Below are 20,155 nucleotides of genomic sequence, written 5' to 3' on the forward strand. Positions count from 1 at the left end.
AAAAAACGCAGCGAAAAACGCTCCATCGGAACAGGACGCCGTTTTCCCATTGAAATCCGCTTCCGATTTCTCGGCCGTTTTTCGGCCGTTTACGGCCCGAAAATCGGCCGAAAATAGGCCGTGTGAACATACCCTTAGATATATTCCCCCCAAAGTATATTAGTACGTTTCAAAACTTTTTCTTGTACCATGATTAAGCTTCATTTATAGGACTACGCCCCTCATCATCTTCGTCAGCAGAGTTTGGAGGGCGAAAATGAGATTTTCCGTCATTTTAGACTAAGTTTGCACGTTTCCTCACCTGTAATATGTTCGCAGAAAAAGCCGTGAGAAAAGCCAGAACCCTTCCCGTATTTTCATAGCCGTCCTTTATAAAGAGAAGAAGAAAGTTTTATGTGAAGCCATTACTTCTCATCTCTTAAAGAGACAGGACACTTTAAATTAAACTGAGCCAATCCAATGGTAAAAAGACGATGGGTGATGTTTAATGCCCCTTAGGCTTCCTTCACATCTGCGTTGTGGCATCCGTTTTAGCGGATCCATTGAAATAAAAAAAACAGACAAAGGGCCTGTTCACATCACCGTTCGCTTCCGCTCCGGGGTTCCGTCTGAGGTTTCCGTCGGGTGAACCCCGCAACGGAAAGTGAAACTGACAGCACAGCTTCCGTTTCAGTCACCATTGATATCAAACATCGCTAATGCTTTCCGTTCGTCACCATTCCGGCTGGTTTCCGGTTTTCCGACGGAATCAATAGCGCAGTCGACTTTTGCTCGACACACAATAGCTGCTGTTTAGGAACCTCAATCATGTTCTGGGACAGGGCCAGGAATTGTGGACTGTCTCACTGAACCCACATTGACAGGTTAATGCCCCCCCTCTCTTATGTGACAGTTTCAGGACAAGCAGATGTGTTAGGCCCTGTTCACACTGAGTTTTTTGCAGGCGGAAAAATCTGCCTCAAAATACCTTCAGGAATTTTGAGACAGATTTTGACCTGCCTGCACTCCCTTTGCTGCGGTTTTCGCTGCATTTTTCGGCCACAGCCATTGAGCGCTGCAGGCAAAAAAACGCAGCGAAAACCACTTTCTCTGCCTCCCATTGATGTCAATGGGAGGTCAGAGATGGAAACGCCTGAAGAAAGGGCACGACGCTTATTTTCCCTGCGAGCGATTTTCTCCACTCGCGGGGAAAAAATGCCTTCGACTCCCATTGAAATCAATGGGAGGTGTTTTCGGACATTTTTTGGTGCGTTTGCCGTCACGGTTTTTGCATCAAAAACTGCGCCAAATAAACTCAGTGTGAACAAACCCTTATTGTTTCCCGGCTTAAGACCACATTTACCTGGAATGAGTTCTCGGCCAGGTGGACTCCTCGGATGAGGCTCAGCGCACTACACATGATGTTCAGCGTCAGTGACAGGATGCCCAGCGCACTCACGGGACTCATTCTGTGATTGGCTGCCAGGGATAATTAAAATGGAAATCAAATTAGGAAGATGCTATAACTATATTGGTTTATACAACCACCACTAGAGGGAGCTCAGTGCATATGGGTTTATACAACCACCACTAGAGGGAGCTCAGTGCATATGGGTTTATACAACCACCACTAGAGGGAGCTCAAAGCATATGGGTTTATACAACCACCACTAGAGGGAGCTCAGTGCACATGGGTTTATACAACCACCACTAGAGGGAGCGCAAAGCATATGGGTTTATACAACCACCACTAGAGGGAGCGCAAAGCATATGGGTTTATACAACCACCACTAGAGGGAGCTCAGTGCACATGGGTTTATACAACCACCACTAGAGGGAGCTCAGTGCACATGGGTTTATACAACCACCACTAGAGGGAGCTCAAAGCATATGGGTTTATACAACCACCAATAGAGGGAGCTCAGTGCACATGGGTTTATATAACCACCACTAGAGGGAGCTCAGTGCACATGGGTTTATGCAACCACCACTAGAGGGAGCTCAGTGCACATGGGTTTATACAACCACCACTAGAGGGAGCTCAAATCATATGGGTTTATACAACCACCAATAGAGGGAGCTCAGTGCACATGGGTTTAAACAACCACCACTAGAGGGAGCTCAGTGCATATGGGTTTATACAACCACCACTAGAGGGAGCTCAGTGCACATGGGTTTATACAACCACCACTAGAGGGAGCACAGTGGACATGGGTTTATACAACCACCACTAGAGGGAGCTCAGTGCACATGGGTTTATACAACCACCACTAGATGGAGCTCAGTGGACATGGGTCTATACAACCACCACTAGAGGGAGCTCAGTGGACATGGGTTTATACAACCACCACTAGAGGGAGCTCAGTGCATATGGGTTTATACAACCACCACTAGAGGGAGCTCAGTGCATATGGGTTTATACAACCACCACTAGAGGGAGCTCAAAGCATATGGGTTTATACAACCACCACTAGAGGGAGCTCAGTGCACATGGGTTTAAACAACCACCACTAGAGGGAGCTCAGTGCATATGGGTTTATACAACCACCACTAGAGGGAGCTCAGTGCACATGGGTTTATACAACCACCACTAGAGGGAGCTCAGTGGACATGGGTTTATACAACCACCACTAGAGGGAGCTCAGTGCACATGGGTTTATACAACCACCACTAGATGGAGCTCAGTGGACATGGGTCTATACAACCACCACTAGAGGGAGCTCAGTGGACATGGGTTTATACAACCACCACTAGAGGGAGCTCAGTGCATATGGGTTTATACAACCACCACTAGAGGGAGCTCAGTGCATATGGGTTTATACAACCACCACTAGAGGGAGCTCAAAGCATATGGGTTTATACAACCACCACTAGAGGGAGCTCAGTGCACATGGGTTTATACAACCACAACTAGAGGGAGCTCAGTGGACATGGGTCTATACAACCACCACTAGAGGGAGCTCAGTGGACATGGGTTTATACAACCACCACTAGAGGGAGCTCAGTGCATATGGGTTTATACAACCACCACTAGAGGGAGCTCAGTGCATATGGGTTTATACAACCACCACTAGAGGGAGCTCAAAGCATATGGGTTTATACAACCACCACTAGAGGGAGCTCAGTGCACATGGGTTTAAACAACCACCACTAGAGGGAGCTCAGTGCATATGGGTTTATACAACCACCACTAGAGGGAGCTCAGTGCACATGGGTTTATACAACCACCACTAGAGGGAGCTCAGTGGACATGGGTTTATACAACCACCACTAGAGGGAGCTCAGTGCACATGGGTTTATACAACCACCACTAGATGGAGCTCAGTGGACATGGGTCTATACAACCACCACTAGAGGGAGCTCAGTGGACATGGGTTTATACAACCACCACTAGAGGGAGCTCAGTGCACATGGGTTTATACAACCACCACTAGATGGAGCTCAGTGGACATGGGTCTATACAACCACCACTAGAGGGAGCTCAGTGGACATGGGTTTATACAACCACCACTAGAGGGAGCTCAGTGCATATGGGTTTATACAACCACCACTAGAGGGAGCTCAAAGCATATGGGTTTATACAACCACCACTAGAGGGAGCTCAGTGCACATGGGTTTATACAACCATAACTAGAGGGAGCTCAGTGGACATGGGTCTATACAACCACCACTAGAGGGAGCTCAGTGGACATGGGTTTATATAACCACCACTAGAGGGAGCTCAGTGCATATGGGTTTATACAACCACCACTAGAGGGAGCTCAGTGCACATGGGTTTATACAACCACCACTAGGGGGAGTTCGGAAAAGGTTTTTACAGTCTCTCCAAATAAATAGTTTTTCCTGTTTGCTTACTTTATGATGATTTATATGTTCTATAACTTTATAATACTGGGTGTTTTCATGCCTCACCATTTTTAAGAATTCTGCTTGCTGTCAGTAATTGAAAACATTCTTGTTTACATCTAGAGGCTGAAAACCCATACAGACCTACTATTTCTAACGGCTGAGGGTTTGTTACAATGTATCTAGTCTAGCCAATCCTCTATGGACTCCATGTTACCTGCACTGATACATTGTAACAAACTATCAGTACCGGACAGATGTACTGCTGATGTATTTAGCTTACAATGATTGTCAAGACTGGAAACAATTGTAGCAAACCCTCAGCAGTATTAGGAAGAAGTATTAGGTTTGTACAGAGTTTCAGTCTCTGGGTGAAAACAGAAGTGCTCTGATACACTGACAGCAAGCAGAGCTCTTAAAAAAAGAATATTAGAAAGTTGGAGAACTTTTCTTTACATAATGATTACTCACTACCTGGGCTCACTTGTGGGGCTATGTGCCCATTTACCACACCATTAGCCTCCGCTACGTCCTCGAGCTTCACAGAGACAGGCGCGACGCTGGGATCCAGGTGGATTGACGGGCTTGCACCACAGTTAAAATTGTGTTTCACGCGTTGTATGACGCTGTCTGCAATAGAGACACACAAGGAAATGTAGACAAGCGGCTTCTGTAAGACACAATCGCTCCTGCTCTCCCCGGATCTGATTTCGGGAACATCCGGGTTTTATCAGTATTTTCCTGTATTGTAATACATTGAGGACACAGTGCCCCCTGGTGGGAACACACGGTAATACAATCAGTCTCCAAATACAGGTCCTTCTCAATGAATTAGAAGATCAGCAAAAAGTTTATTTATTTCAGTGATTCAATTCAGAAAGTGTCTCGTATATTCTATAGATTCATCACACACAGAGGGATCTCGTATATTCTATAGATTCATCACACACAGAGGGATCTCGTATATTCTATAGATTCATCACACACGGAGGGATCTCGTATATTCTATAGATTCATCACACACAGAGGGATCTCGTATATTCTGTAGATTCATCACACACAGAGGGATCTCGTATATTCTATAGATTCATCACACACAGAGGGATCTATTTCCAGCATGTTTTTCCTTTTAATGTTGATGATTATGGGAACAGTTACTGAAAAGCCAAAATTTAATACTTTAGTAAATGAGACTATTATATAAGCCCAATTTCAAAATTTATTTTCAATACCGAAATGTCGTCCTACTGAGAAGTCTGTCCAGTATCTGCCCCCAATACCTGGCCGGGGCTCCGACTCTGCATGAATTACACGCAGCGTCTAGCACTTCACGCTTCCCTCTGCTGACAGCTTTATGGAGATGCTGATTTCATTTTCCAGCAGGACTTGGCACCTGCCCACGCTGCCAAAACTACCAATACCCGGTGTAATAACCTCAGTGTCACTGCGCCTGATTGGCCAGAAAACTCGCCCGACCTAAACCCCATAGAGAATCTATAGGGTATTGCCAAGAAGATGAGAGACCCCAGACCCAACAATGCAGACGAGCTGAAGGCCGATATCAAAGCAGCCTGGGCTTCCATAACACCTCAGCAGTGCCACAGGCTGATCGCCTCCATGCCACGCCACATTGATAACCCCTCAGCAGTGCCACAGACTAATCACCCCCATGCCACGCCACATTGATAACCCCTCAGCAGTGGCACAGGCTGATCACCCCCATGCCACGCCGCATTGATAACACCTCAGCAGTGCCACAGGCTGATCTCCTCCATGCCACGCCGCATTGATAACACCTCAGCAGTGCCACAGACTAATCACCCCCATGCCACGCCGCATTGATAACACCTCAGCAGTGCCACAGGCTGATCTCCTCCATGCCACGCCACATTGATAACACCTCAGCAGTGCCACAGGCTGATCACCTCCATGCCACGACATATTCATAACCCCCCAGGAGTGCCACAGGCTGATCTCTTCCATGCCACGCCACATTGATAACACCTCAGCAGTGCCACAGGCTGATCACCTCCATGCCACGACATATTCATAACCCCCCAGGAGTGCCACAGGCTGATCTCCTCCATGCCACGCCGCATTGATGACACCTCCGCAGTGCCACAGGCTGATCTCCTCCATGCCATGCCATATTCATAACCCCCCAGCAGTGCCACAGGCTGATCACCTCCATGCCACGCCGCAGTGATGCAGTAATTCATGCAGAGTCGGAGCCCCGGCCAGGTATTGAGGGCAGATACTGGACAGACTTCTCAGTAGGACGACATTTCGGTATTAAATATCATTTTTAAATATAATATTCTCATATTCTGAGACACTAAATTTTGGGTTTTCAGTAACTGTTCCCATAATCAAAACAATGCTGGAAATAGACCCCTCTGTGTGTGATGAATCTATAGAATGTACGAGGGACACTTTCTGATGATATTCGTATTGATTGTAAGTCTCACCTGAACCTTTCTTTGCACGTGAGGGGATTGCACTGTTAGGAATTGTCTCATACACTTCATTTACGCCAACTCTTCCCTCTACGAGCAGCAGCTGCACAAGGACCCCCCGTTCTCCTGACACCGGCCTCCGATCACAGCACCGGGGGGGATCAGACAAGGACGGAGCGAACCGCTCTGTATATTACCCAGACTGCCGCCTCTTATAAAGGTAACAGAAGTATATAAGGCAATCGCCAACAATACAATTCCCTAATAGTCACCAGAGGAGATCCCTCGCTTTAAAGAAGTTCATCAGTCAAATATATTGGACTCGCAGGACTTGTGGATGTCGCCCTCTACTTTATGTCCCCATCAAGCAGTAATGTAAAAAAATCTCCTTTAACCCAGCATGTGATAATCCAGAAAATCTGATAATCCAGAAAATCTGATAATCCAGGAAATCTGATAATCCAGCTCCTGTCTCCACAGCGGTGTAATATAAAGTGATAGCAGTAGATTTTGGGTTAGCATTTTATTTGGGTTGTGTCTTCCAGGAGGTTCTGTACTCTTATGTCTAATTTCCAATGACTGTTTGATAATCCAGAATATTTGATAATCCGGCATTTACTCGATTTTATGGATGCCAGATTAAAGGGATTTTATTGCACTGACCTGCCGGATTATAAGTATCAGTATACCTCCTGTTCATTACTCACCAAACTCCAGGAAGGCGTACGGTCTGGACGCCAGGGCTATGGCGGTGCTATTGTAGGAGGACGAGAACTCCCAGACGAGCTCCTCCAGGAAGGAGAACGCCGCCGCGGACTGGTAACTACCGGAGCAGACGGTCAGAGAGGAGATGTCACCTGCCGAGCAGAAACTGAGGAGAGGGAGGGAAGACGGGATCATATATTGACAAGATGCCTCTTACCCATGATGCAACATATCCCCATAGTCTTATGTGATGCCCCCTACTGAGCAGGAGGTGCATGACACTTTGAGAATATGCATCCGATAGCACTGAGGAGAGGGGAACATCAACACCAGCGGACACCCTGAGAACTCCAGAAGAGGGGAGCCTGGTGGGGGAGGGGGGCAGGTGGGGGAGGGGCACCCAACGCTCCAACAAAAAACTCATTTTGTAACTTTTTAATTAAAGTCCAGTCTTATGTTATTACGGCTCTATCATTGTATAAAGAAAAGTTCTACTCATTTTTAACGTACTTTGTGTCTTCGAATTCCTTAACATTTTCAAGATCGCTGCTTGCTGTCAGCGAATGTAAACATTTTTAATGACAGTCAGAGGCTGATTCCTCTTATACATGGTAACACACATTAGCACTGAGAAAGAAGGTTCTGTATTCGTTTTCAGCCTATGAGGAGAACATTTAAATTCACTGACAGCAAGCAGATTTCTTGAAATCTGTAAGGATTTGAAACACAAAGTACATGACAATGTTGCAGAACTGATCATTATTCAAAGATGAAAGGAAGAGTCCAGACACAACGTATATACCGTGTTATGCCAGGCGCAGGGTCTTAGGGGGTGGCACAGGGTGTCATGCTCCGCCCCCTCAGGTCCTGCACTGGGCATAACATAATGTATCAGTCTTGTCTGGAGAGTTCCTTTAACTCCCTGTATAATAAACAGTTCTAAAACTTTCTAATGTACTTTATGTTTTAATTTCTCACCTTTTACAAGATCTTTGCTTGTTTTCAGTGAATGGAATTGTTTACATCTAGAGGCTGAAAACCCATCAATACCCAATACTTCTTACAGCTGAGTGTTTGTTACAATGTAACCAATCTAAACAATCACATGTGAGCTTTGGACTCTGGGTTCTTACAGTCACTATATTCCAAAAAGGACACACCTGAGACCTAAACTGAGATTACAAGTAATAATCCAACAGATTACAGGTGGTCTGCGGGCGCTGCACTCACTGTATGCGGAGGTCGCACAGCCTGGCAGTGCCCCTGGCTGGCTGCTGGGACAGGTTCACACATAACCTCCTCAGCCATCTCTTGCACTCCAGCACTTGCTTGTTCGGGTGGAAATCTGTGGAAGCCGAGAGCGGGAGACCGTCCCGCAGCCTCACAATGCAGGCATAGAGGATCATGGGTAATCACTGCTGTCCGACTCATGAAGTCAGCATCTAGACACGGAGGGACAGAGAATTCAGAATATAGAAACTATAATACAGATTATATATAGATGAATCTACTCACTGTGTACATACATTACATTACTGATCCTGAGTTACATCCTGTATTATACTCCAGAGCTGCACTCACTATTCTGCTGGTGGAGTCACTGTGTACATACATTACATTACTTATCCTGTACTGATCCTGAGTTACATCCTGTATTATACTCCACAGCTGCACTCACTATTCTGCTGGTGGAGTCACTGTGTACATACATTACATTACTTATCCTGTACTGATCCGGAGTTATATCCTGTATTATACTCCAGAGCTGCACTCACTATTCTGCTGGTGGAGTCACTGTGTACATACATTACATTACTTATCCTGTACTGATCCTGAGTTATATCCTGTATTATACTCCAGAGCTGCGCTTACTATTCTGCTGGTGGAGTCACTGTGTACATACATTACATTACTTATCCTGTACTGATCCTGAGTTATATCCTGTATTATACTCCAGAGCTGCACTCACTATTCTGCTGGTGGAGTCACTGTGTACATACATTACATTACTTATCCTGTACTGATCCTGAGTTATATCCTGTATTATACTCCAGAGCTGCGCTTACTATTCTGCTGGTGGAGTCACTGTGTGCATACATTACATTACTTATCCTGTACTGATCCTGAGTTATATCCTGTATTATACTCCAGAGCTGCACTCACTATTCTGCTGGTGGAGTCACTGTGTACATTCATTACATTACTTATCATGTACGGATCCTGAGTTACATCCTGTATTATACTCCAGAGCTGCACTCACTATTCTGCTGGTGGAGTCACTGTGTACATACATTACATTACTTATCCTGTACTGATCCTGAGTTACATCCAGTATTATACTCCAGAGCTGCACTCACTATTCTGCTGGTGGAGTCACTGTGTACATACATTACATTACTTATCCTGTACTGATCCTGAGTTATATCCTGTATTATACTCCAGAGCTGCACTCACTATTCTGCTGGTGGAGTCACTGTGTACATACATTACATTACTTATCCTGTACTGATCCTGAGTTATATCCTGTATTATACTCCAGAGCTGCGCTTACTATTCTGCTGGTGGAGTCACTGTGTACATACATTACATTACTTATCCTGTACTGATCCTGAGTTATATCCTGTATTATACTCCAGAGCTGCACTCACTATTCTGCTGGTGGAGTCACTGTGTACATACATTACATTACTTATCCTGTACTGATCCTGAGTTATATCCTGTATTATACTCCAGAGCTGCGCTTACTATTCTGCTGGTGGAGTCACTGTGTGCATACATTACATTACTTATCCTGTACTGATCCTGAGTTACATCCAGTATTATACTCCAGAGCTGCACTCACTATTCTGCTGGTGGAGTCACTGTGTACATACATTACATTACTTATCCTGTACTGATTCGGAGTTATATCCTGTATTATACTCCAGAGCTGCACTCACTATTCTGCTGGTGGAGTCACTGTGTACATACATTACTTATCCTGTACTGATCCTGAGTTACATCCTGTATTATACTCCAGAGCTGCGCTCACTATTCCGCTGGTGGAGTCACTGTGTACATACATTACATTACTTATCCTGTACTGATCCTGAGTTACATCCTGTATTATACTCCAGAGCTGCACTCACTATTCTGCTGGTGGAGTCACTGTGTACATACATTACTTATCGTGTACTGATCCTGAGTTACATCCTGTATTATACTCCAGAGCTGCACTCACTATTCTGCTGGTGGAGTCATTGTGTACATACATTACATTACTTATCCTGTACTGATCCTGAGTTACATCCTGTATTATACTCCAGAGCTGCACTCACTATTCTGAAGGTGGAGACACTGTGTACATACATTACATTACTTATCCTGTACTGATCCTGAGTTACATCCTGTATTATACTCCAGAGCTGTACTCACTATTCTGCTGGTGGAGTCACTGTGTACATACATTACATTACTTATCCTGTACTGATCCTGAGTTATATCCTGTATTATACTCCAGAGCTGCACTCACTATTCTGCTGGTGGAGTCACTGTGTACATACATTACTTATCCTGTACTGATCCTGAGTTACATCCTGTATTATACTCCAGAGCTGTACTCACTATTCTGCTGGTGGAGTCACTGTGTACATACATTACATTACTTATCCTTTACTGATCCTGAGTTACATCCTGTATTATACTCCGGAGCTGCACTCACTATTCTGCTGGTGGAGTCACTGTGTACATACATTACATTACTTATCCTGTACTGATCGTGAGTTATATCCTGTATTATACTCCAGAGCTGCACTCACTATTCTGCTGGTGGAGTCACTGTGTACATACATTACATTACTTATCCTGTACTGATCCTGAGTTACATCCTGTATTATACTCCACAGCTGCACTCACTATTCTGCTGGTGGAGTCACTGTGTACATACATTACATTACTTATCCTGTACTGATCCGGAGTTATATCCTGTATTATACTCCAGAGCTGCACTCACTATTCTGCTGGTGGAGTCACTGTGTACATACATTACATTACTTATCCTGTACTGATCCTGAGTTATATCCTGTATTATACTCCAGAGCTGCGCTTACTATTCTGCTGGTGGAGTCACTGTGTACATACATTACATTACTTATCCTGTACTGATCCTGAGTTATATCCTGTATTATACTCCAGAGCTGCACTCACTATTCTGCTGGTGGAGTCACTGTGTACATACATTACATTACTTATCCTGTACTGATCCTGAGTTATATCCTGTATTATACTCCAGAGCTGCGCTTACTATTCTGCTGGTGGAGTCACTGTGTGCATACATTACATTACTTATCCTGTACTGATCCTGAGTTATATCCTGTATTATACTCCAGAGCTGCACTCACTATTCTGCTGGTGGAGTCACTGTGTACATTCATTACATTACTTATCATGTACGGATCCTGAGTTACATCCTGTATTATACTCCAGAGCTGCACTCACTATTCTGCTGGTGGAGTCACTGTGTACATACATTACATTACTTATCCTGTACTGATCCTGAGTTACATCCAGTATTATACTCCAGAGCTGCACTCACTATTCTGCTGGTGGAGTCACTGTGTACATACATTACATTACTTATCCTGTACTGATCCTGAGTTATATCCTGTATTATACTCCAGAGCTGCACTCACTATTCTGCTGGTGGAGTCACTGTGTACATACATTACATTACTTATCCTGTACTGATCCTGAGTTATATCCTGTATTATACTCCAGAGCTGCGCTTACTATTCTGCTGGTGGAGTCACTGTGTACATACATTACATTACTTATCCTGTACTGATCCTGAGTTATATCCTGTATTATACTCCAGAGCTGCACTCACTATTCTGCTGGTGGAGTCACTGTGTACATACATTACATTACTTATCCTGTACTGATCCTGAGTTATATCCTGTATTATACTCCAGAGCTGCGCTTACTATTCTGCTGGTGGAGTCACTGTGTGCATACATTACATTACTTATCCTGTACTGATCCTGAGTTACATCCAGTATTATACTCCAGAGCTGCACTCACTATTCTGCTGGTGGAGTCACTGTGTACATACATTACATTACTTATCCTGTACTGATCCTGAGTTATATCCTGTATTATACTCCAGAGCTGCACTCACTATTCTGCTGGTGGAGTCACTGTGTACATACATTACATTACTTATCCTGTACTGATCCTGAGTTATATCCTGTATTATACTCCAGAGCTGCGCTTACTATTCTGCTGGTGGAGTCACTGTGTACATACATTACATTACTTATCCTGTACTGATCCTGAGTTATATCCTGTATTATACTCCAGAGCTGCACTCACTATTCTGCTGGTGGAGTCACTGTGTACATACATTACATTACTTATCCTGTACTGATCCTGAGTTATATCCTGTATTATACTCCAGAGCTGCGCTTACTATTCTGCTGGTGGAGTCACTGTGTGCATACATTACATTACTTATCCTGTACTGATCCTGAGTTACATCCAGTATTATACTCCAGAGCTGCACTCACTATTCTGCTGGTGGAGTCACTGTGTACATACATTACATTACTTATCCTGTACTGATTCGGAGTTATATCCTGTATTATACTCCAGAGCTGCACTCACTATTCTGCTGGTGGAGTCACTGTGTACATACATTACTTATCCTGTACTGATCCTGAGTTACATCCTGTATTATACTCCAGAGCTGCGCTCACTATTCCGCTGGTGGAGTCACTGTGTACATACATTACATTACTTATCCTGTACTGATCCTGAGTTACATCCTGTATTATACTCCAGAGCTGCACTCACTATTCTGCTGGTGGAGTCACTGTGTACATACATTACTTATCGTGTACTGATCCTGAGTTACATCCTGTATTATACTCCAGAGCTGCACTCACTATTCTGCTGGTGGAGTCATTGTGTACATACATTACATTACTTATCCTGTACTGATCCTGAGTTACATCCTGTATTATACTCCAGAGCTGCACTCACTATTCTGAAGGTGGAGACACTGTGTACATACATTACATTACTTATCCTGTACTGATCCTGAGTTACATCCTGTATTATACTCCAGAGCTGTACTCACTATTCTGCTGGTGGAGTCACTGTGTACATACATTACATTACTTATCCTGTACTGATCCTGAGTTATATCCTGTATTATACTCCAGAGCTGCACTCACTATTCTGCTGGTGGAGTCACTGTGTACATACATTACTTATCCTGTACTGATCCTGAGTTACATCCTGTATTATACTCCAGAGCTGTACTCACTATTCTGCTGGTGGAGTCACTGTGTACATACATTACATTACTTATCCTTTACTGATCCTGAGTTACATCCTGTATTATACTCCGGAGCTGCACTCACTATTCTGCTGGTGGAGTCACTGTGTACATACATTACATTACTTATCCTGTACTGATCGTGAGTTATATCCTGTATTATACTCCAGAGCTGCACTCACTATTCTGCTGGTGGAGTGGCTGTGTACATACATTACTTATCCTGTACTGATCCTGAGTTATATCCTGTATTATACTCCAGAGCTGAAATCACTATTCTGCATGCACTAAAGCTGACATTTCCAATGATCCCCTGCTTGTTCAGTGTGTGCGCTTGCTCTGGTGATATGCATTCTGGGAAGTGTTGTCTGCACCATAATCACATGTAGGAAAAACTAACTGCCCCCCCCCCCCTGTATTATAGGAGCTCAGCTAAACTGGTAGGGATGTATATGACAGCATGCTTGCTGACTGTTTCTTATAGCAACCGGGCCTGACCTATAATACAGGCTGTAACAGAACTGAACCTTTGTGTGGATTGTATCTCTATAAACTATTAAATGGTCCTCAAACAAAAACAAAACAAAATTCCAGCTGACGTCTATTTCAGCCACTACCCCATGTGTTGTTTATTTTCTTAAGTGCCGGCAGCTTTTCAGCTCTGCTATATTAGGGCGCAGCTATGATCAGTGGCTCCAGCTTAGCCGCATTGTCTGTTGAAGCCTGAGCTGTTCTGTAACACTTCCATGCTTTACACTGCAGCTCTGCTTGTTCAGATTGCTTCTGTGTATAAACACAAGCTCAGCAGGAGGTCACTGCTTGGAGAGATGATTTCTATTACAGCCAGGACAGAAGATTATAAACCACAAGCAACGAAACTTCCAGTGAGAAAAAATATTATCATGTTTTATACTCCAGTCACAACCAGAGCTGCATTCACAAATCTGGAATCCATCAGCACTGAACACTTTAATTAATTAATTAACTGTGAATTTACCTGCAGGGCCCAGGGCACAAGGCTGGTCCAGAGTCGGGGTCTGCCTGGGCAGTGGGTGGGATCCAGACGTCTACAACCCGACCCCACAGGCTACAGATTAAAGCCGTATCCTCTGTATGTGGATCTAGGATTAAATGAAGAAAAACGGGACTCCCACCAAATACACAGGATAGGTGATAAATATATGATCGTTGGGGGCCCCACTGCTGGGAATTACCAGCGGAGAATCTGCTCACTGGATGCCAAGCAGTCACAGAGTATTTCAGCAGTCTCTTGTGCTCCAGGCTTTTTCGTCCTTCAGTCTCTGGAGCAGGAAGTAGCTGTCTGATATTTCACTATTGTCAGCCATAATCAGGTATCGTGAGGCTTCTTTTTATGTCACCCGGTCACCAAGAGGATCCTCCACTCCCTCTCCCAACACTGATATATACACAACGTACACACAACACAGATATATACACAATGTACACACAACACTGATATATACACAATGTACACACAACAATGATATATACACAACGTACACACAACACAACACTGATATATACACAACGTACACACAACACAGATATATACACAATGTACACACAACACTGATATATACACAATGTACACACAACACTGATATATACACAATGTACACACACAACACTGATATATACACAATGTACACACAACACTGATATATACACAATGTACACACACAGCACTGATATATACACAACGTACACACAACACAACACTGATATATACACAATGTACACACAACACTGATATATACACAATGTACACACACAGCACTGATATATACACAACGTACACACAACACAACACTGATATATACACAATGTACACACAACACTGATATATACACAATGTACACACACACACACTGATATATACACAATGTACACACAACACAACACTGATATATACACAATGTACACACAGTACTGATATATACACAATGTACACACACAACACTGATATATACACAACAATGATATATACACAACGTACACACAACACAACACTGATATAAACACAATGTACACACACAGCACTGATATATACACAATGTACACACAACACTGACATATACACAATGTACACACAACACTGATATATACACAATGTACACACAACACTGATATATACACAATGTACACACAGCACTGATATATACACAATGTACACACAGCACTGATATATACACAATGTACACACATCACAACACTGATATATACACAATGTACACACAACACAACACTGATATATACACAATGTACACACAACACTGATATATACACAATGTACACACAACACTTATATATACACAATGTACACACAACACTGATATATACACACAACACTGATATATACACAATGTACACACACAGCACTGATATATACACAATGTACACACAACACTGATATATACACACAACACTGATATATACACAATGTACACACAGCCAGGGGCGGACATACCGCATGTGCAGCCGGTGCAGCTGCACAAGGGCCCCGCGTGGGAAGGGGGCCCGTTCCTCTGCTGGCCGACTCAGTTCTCAGCTGCGCGATGCTGAGGACTGAGACAGAGGCCCGTGGACCACTGGCGTAGCTATAGGGGTCGCAGCGGTCGCAATTGCGACCGGGCCCCGAAGCCAGGGGGGCCCACGGCCCCCCGCACCACATCAATAAAAAGTTACTATAGTAACTCGGGCCGCGGGCCCCTGTTACTATAGTAACATACTTTACTTACCTTCCTGGTTCCGGATCGCAGCGGAGGTCCTGACGTCAGGCGCTGTGCGCAGCACATGACGTCACAGCGCTATGCGCCGCGCACAGCATCGAGACGACAGAACTCCCGCCGCGGCCGAAGAGGAAGGTAAGATAGCCCTGACTGGCGGGGTCCGACTCCTGGGACCCGCCAATCAGCTGTTTTGAAGGGGCCGCAGCACTCGTACGAGAGCTGCTCCCCTTCATTCCTGTCACTTCATTCCGGTCACACTGTGAATCGGTTTCGGCGATTCACAGTGTGGGCGAGTAGTGAAATGAAGGGGAAGCAGCTCTCGTACGAGTGCTGCGGCCCCTTCAAAACAGCTGATTTGCGGGTCCCGGGCGACACATCAGCTATTGATGGCCTATCCTGAGGATAGGCCATCAATGTTTAGGGACTGCACAACCCCTAAGCCTACGATGTAGCAGGCTTAGGGGGCCCATGAGACAGGATCACAGATTGTGTGATGCTGTCTGCTGGGCCCTGTATCTAAGCCAATCACATGGTAGGCTTAGATACATGGCCCATGCGTGATCCTGTCTGCTGGGCCCTGTATCTAAGCCTACCACACTGTAGGTTTAGATACAGGGCCCCAGCACACAGTAATCTTATACTGTATAAGATTACTGTCTGCTGGACCCTGTATCTAAGCCTACCTTGTGGTAGGCTTAGATACAGGGTCCCACAGACAGTATCACACATGGGCCCTGTATCTAAGCCTTAGGGTATGTGCACAGACACTAATTACGTCCGTAAGTGACGGATGTATTTCGGCCGCAAGTACCGGACCGAACACACTGCAGGGAGCCGGGCTCCTAGCATCATACTTATGTACGACGCTAGGAGTCCCTGCCTCGCTGTGGGACAACTGTCCTGTACTGTAATCATGTTTTCAGTACCGGACAGTTGTCCGGCAGCGAGGCAGGGACTCCTAGCGTCGTACATAACTATGATGCTAGGAGCCCGGCTCCCTGCAGTGTGTTCGGTCCGGTACTTGCGGCCGAAATACGTCCGTCAATTCCGGACGTAATTAGTGTGTGTGCACATACCCTAACACATGTGTTACTAATCATTTTTTGTGTGTTTTCTTACAGGTTCGGTCGTTGGACTACGGCGGATTCCAGGACTACTTCGATGACAGCTTTTTTTTTTATTAATAAAATGGTTAATGAGGGTTGTGTTTTTTTTTTTTATTTCAATAAAATATTTTTTCTATGTCTTTGTGGTTTTTTTTAAACTATATTACTACCGCCTTAGTAATGGCCGCCGGCTGATTGACAGCATCCATTGCTAAGGCAGGGCTTAGTGTTAGCCGGTGCAGAGGCTAACACTAACCCCCTTTATTACCCCGGTACCCACCGCCACCAGGGGTGCTGGGAAGAGCCGGGTACGATCCAGTACCTGACCATCTGTAGTGATGGTCGGCCACTGGGGTGGCCGCAGGCTGGTATTATCAGGAGGGGAAAGGCCAGATACAGTGGCCCTTCCTACCCTGGTGATGCTAGGCTGCTGCTGCTTTATTGTATCTGGCTGGTTATGAAAATGGGGGGGACGCCACGTCATTTAAAAAATAATTGGAAAGAACGATGTCGGGTCCCCCCCAATTTTCATAACCAGCCAGATACAACACAGCAGCAGCAGGCAGCATTACAAGGGTGGGAAGGGCCACTGTTTTTGGCCTTCCCCAGCCTAATACTACCAGCCTGCGGCCACCCCGGTGCCTGCCCGTCACTACAGCTGGTCGGGTACTGGTTTGTACCCGGCTCTTCCCAGTACCCCTGGTGGCGGTGGGTACCGGGGTAATAATGGGGGTTAGTGTAGACTCTGCACCGGCTAACATTAAGCCTCGCCTTAGTAATGGAGGTTGTCAATCAGCCAGCGGCCATTACTAAGGCGGTGATAATAAAGTTTAAAAAGATACAAGCACATAGAAATTTTTTTTATTGAAATAAAAACACAACCCTCATTAACCATTTTATTGAGAATAAAAAAAACGCCGTCATTGAAGTCCTCGTATCCGAAGTCCAACAACCGAACCTGTAAAAAAAACACAAACACACAAAAATAATCAGTAACACATAAAGAAGCAAAATTATTATTCTTACCTTTCCTGGGTCCAGCGCTGGAGCCGCAATGTCAGCGAGCTGGGCCTGTATCTAATCCTATCATGTGTGATACAGTCTGCTGAGCTGTGTATCTAATCCAATCATGTATGATACTGTGCTGGGCCCTATATCTAATCCGATCATGTGTGATACTGTCTGCTGAGCCACTGTATCTAATCCTATCATGTGTGATACTGTCTGCTGAGCCACTGTATCTAATCCTATAATGTGTGGTACTGTCTGCTGAGCCACTGTATCTAATCCTATCATGTGTGATACTGTCTGCTGAGCCACTGTATCTAATCCTATCATGTGTGGTACTGTCTGCTGAGCCACTGTATCTAATCCTATCATGTGTGGTACTGTCTGCTGAGCCACTGTATCTAATCCTATCATGTGTGATACTGTCTGCTGGGCCACTGTATCTAATCCTATCATGTGTGATACTGTCTGCTGAGCTGTGTATCTAATCCTATCATGTGTGATACTGCCTTCTGAGCCACTGTATCTAATCCTATCATGTGTGATACTGTCTGCTCAGCCACTGTATCTAATCCTATCCATAGTTTATAGGGTCGTAGTGCTATAGATATGCTATGCTGTCTCCTATACACACACTTTTTTTTGGGGCGGACACATATGTATTGGGCTATTTCCCGGACATTTTAAGCCCTGAGGGTATGTTCACACGGCAGCGTCTGTTACGGCTGAAATTACTGTGCTGTTTTCAGGAGAAAACAGCACCGTAATTTCAGCCGTAATGGCATGTGCAGGCGTCTTTTGCTGCGTCCACTACGGAAGTAATTGAAGCTGGTTTTCCATGGAGTCCATGGAAAACGGCTCCATTTACATCTGAAGAAGTGACAGGCAGTTTTTTACGCGCCGCCTTTCGACAGCGGCGCGTAAAAAAAAATGACCATCGGCACAGAACATCGTAAGACCCATTCAAATGAATGGGCAGATGTTTTCCGACGCTTTTGAGCCGCATTTTCGGATGTAATTCAATGCTAAAACGCCCAAATTACGTCCGTAAATAGTGTGTGTGTGAACCCAGCCTTAGTGACGCCCCGGCTGCTAGTGCTGCATTGTTGGGTCACTTAGGAGACCCAGCGATGCAGCTGAAAGCGGACCGTCGGCCATGAGAAGTTTGCGGGGTGGGGGGGGGGGGGGCCCTGGCACATTATCTGCACAGGGGCCTTTTGCAGTCTGTGTCCGCCACTGCACACAGCACTGATATATACACAATGTACACACAGCACTGATATATACACAATGTACACACAGCACTGATATATACACAATGTACACACAGCACTGATATATACACAATGTACACACAACCCTGATATATACACAATGTACACACAACCCTGATATATACACAATGTACACACAGTATAGGACTGGTATATACACAATGTACACACAGTATAGGACTGGTATATACACAATGTACACACAGTATAGGACCGGTATATACAATATACACAGCAGATGGTGCGGTGTGACGTCACTAGGGCTCCCCCTACCTGTCAGTGCGGGGGTTACAGGACGTTCCAGGTGAGGCAGCTGTGCAGACGAATCACCAATACCCCCGGCCTGGTCATAGACACCGACTGAGCATGTGCAGACAGGGGGGGGGGGGGCCGCTCTTAAGGGAGCAATACAATCTAGAATTCTTAAAAGGGCGACCAACTGAGCTGAAGGTGAGCACAAAGAATGAGAGTTGTGATCCGGCCCTGCCGCGCATCCTAGGACTGAATTCACAATAACTGCATAAAAACGCCAGGGTTATTAAAATGTGACATGCGTTTTTAAAGCGGTTTTCATTCAGGCCGATTTCACACACAGTCTTTTGCCGCTTTTTTTTGGTGCATTTTTCATGGCATTTTTTTATGCGTCGTTTTTAGTGCGGCCAGATGTTACATTCATAGCTATAGTAAAATATAAAATACGCTGCACCCAACTGCG

At 44.9% G+C, this 20,155-nt stretch overlaps 1 protein-coding gene across 7 annotated transcripts in view; it reads right to left on the reverse strand.

The window, feature by feature from the left end:
* SEC22C (SEC22 homolog C, vesicle trafficking protein) overlaps nt 1-20,155 on the reverse strand; it is a 76,389-nt gene that overhangs the window by 1,582 nt on the left and 54,652 nt on the right. For 4 of the 7 annotated variants that reach the window (XM_075827806.1, XM_075827802.1, XM_075827804.1 and 1 more), the window contains exons 2-7: nt 14,300-14,423; nt 8,217-8,428; nt 6,989-7,152; nt 4,297-4,455; nt 1,343-1,458; nt 302-367 (exon numbers count right to left, since the gene is read on the reverse strand). In XM_075827806.1, coding sequence (XP_075683921.1) covers nt 302-367; nt 1,343-1,458; nt 4,297-4,455; nt 6,989-7,152; nt 8,217-8,392 — 681 coding nt within the window. In that variant the 5' untranslated portion in view covers nt 8,393-8,428; nt 14,300-14,423. Of the gene's footprint in view, nt 1-301; nt 368-1,342; nt 1,459-4,296; nt 4,456-6,988; nt 7,153-8,216; nt 8,429-14,299; nt 14,424-14,516; nt 14,785-19,713; nt 19,817-20,155 lie in introns of those variants that run through there. The other 3 variants (XM_075827807.1, XM_075827801.1, XM_075827803.1) reach the window with 3 other exon arrangements.

Source organism: Rhinoderma darwinii, chromosome 5 (assembly GCF_050947455.1).
Source record: "Rhinoderma darwinii isolate aRhiDar2 chromosome 5, aRhiDar2.hap1, whole genome shotgun sequence".
NCBI classification, from domain to species: Eukaryota; Metazoa; Chordata; class Amphibia; order Anura; family Rhinodermatidae; genus Rhinoderma; species Rhinoderma darwinii.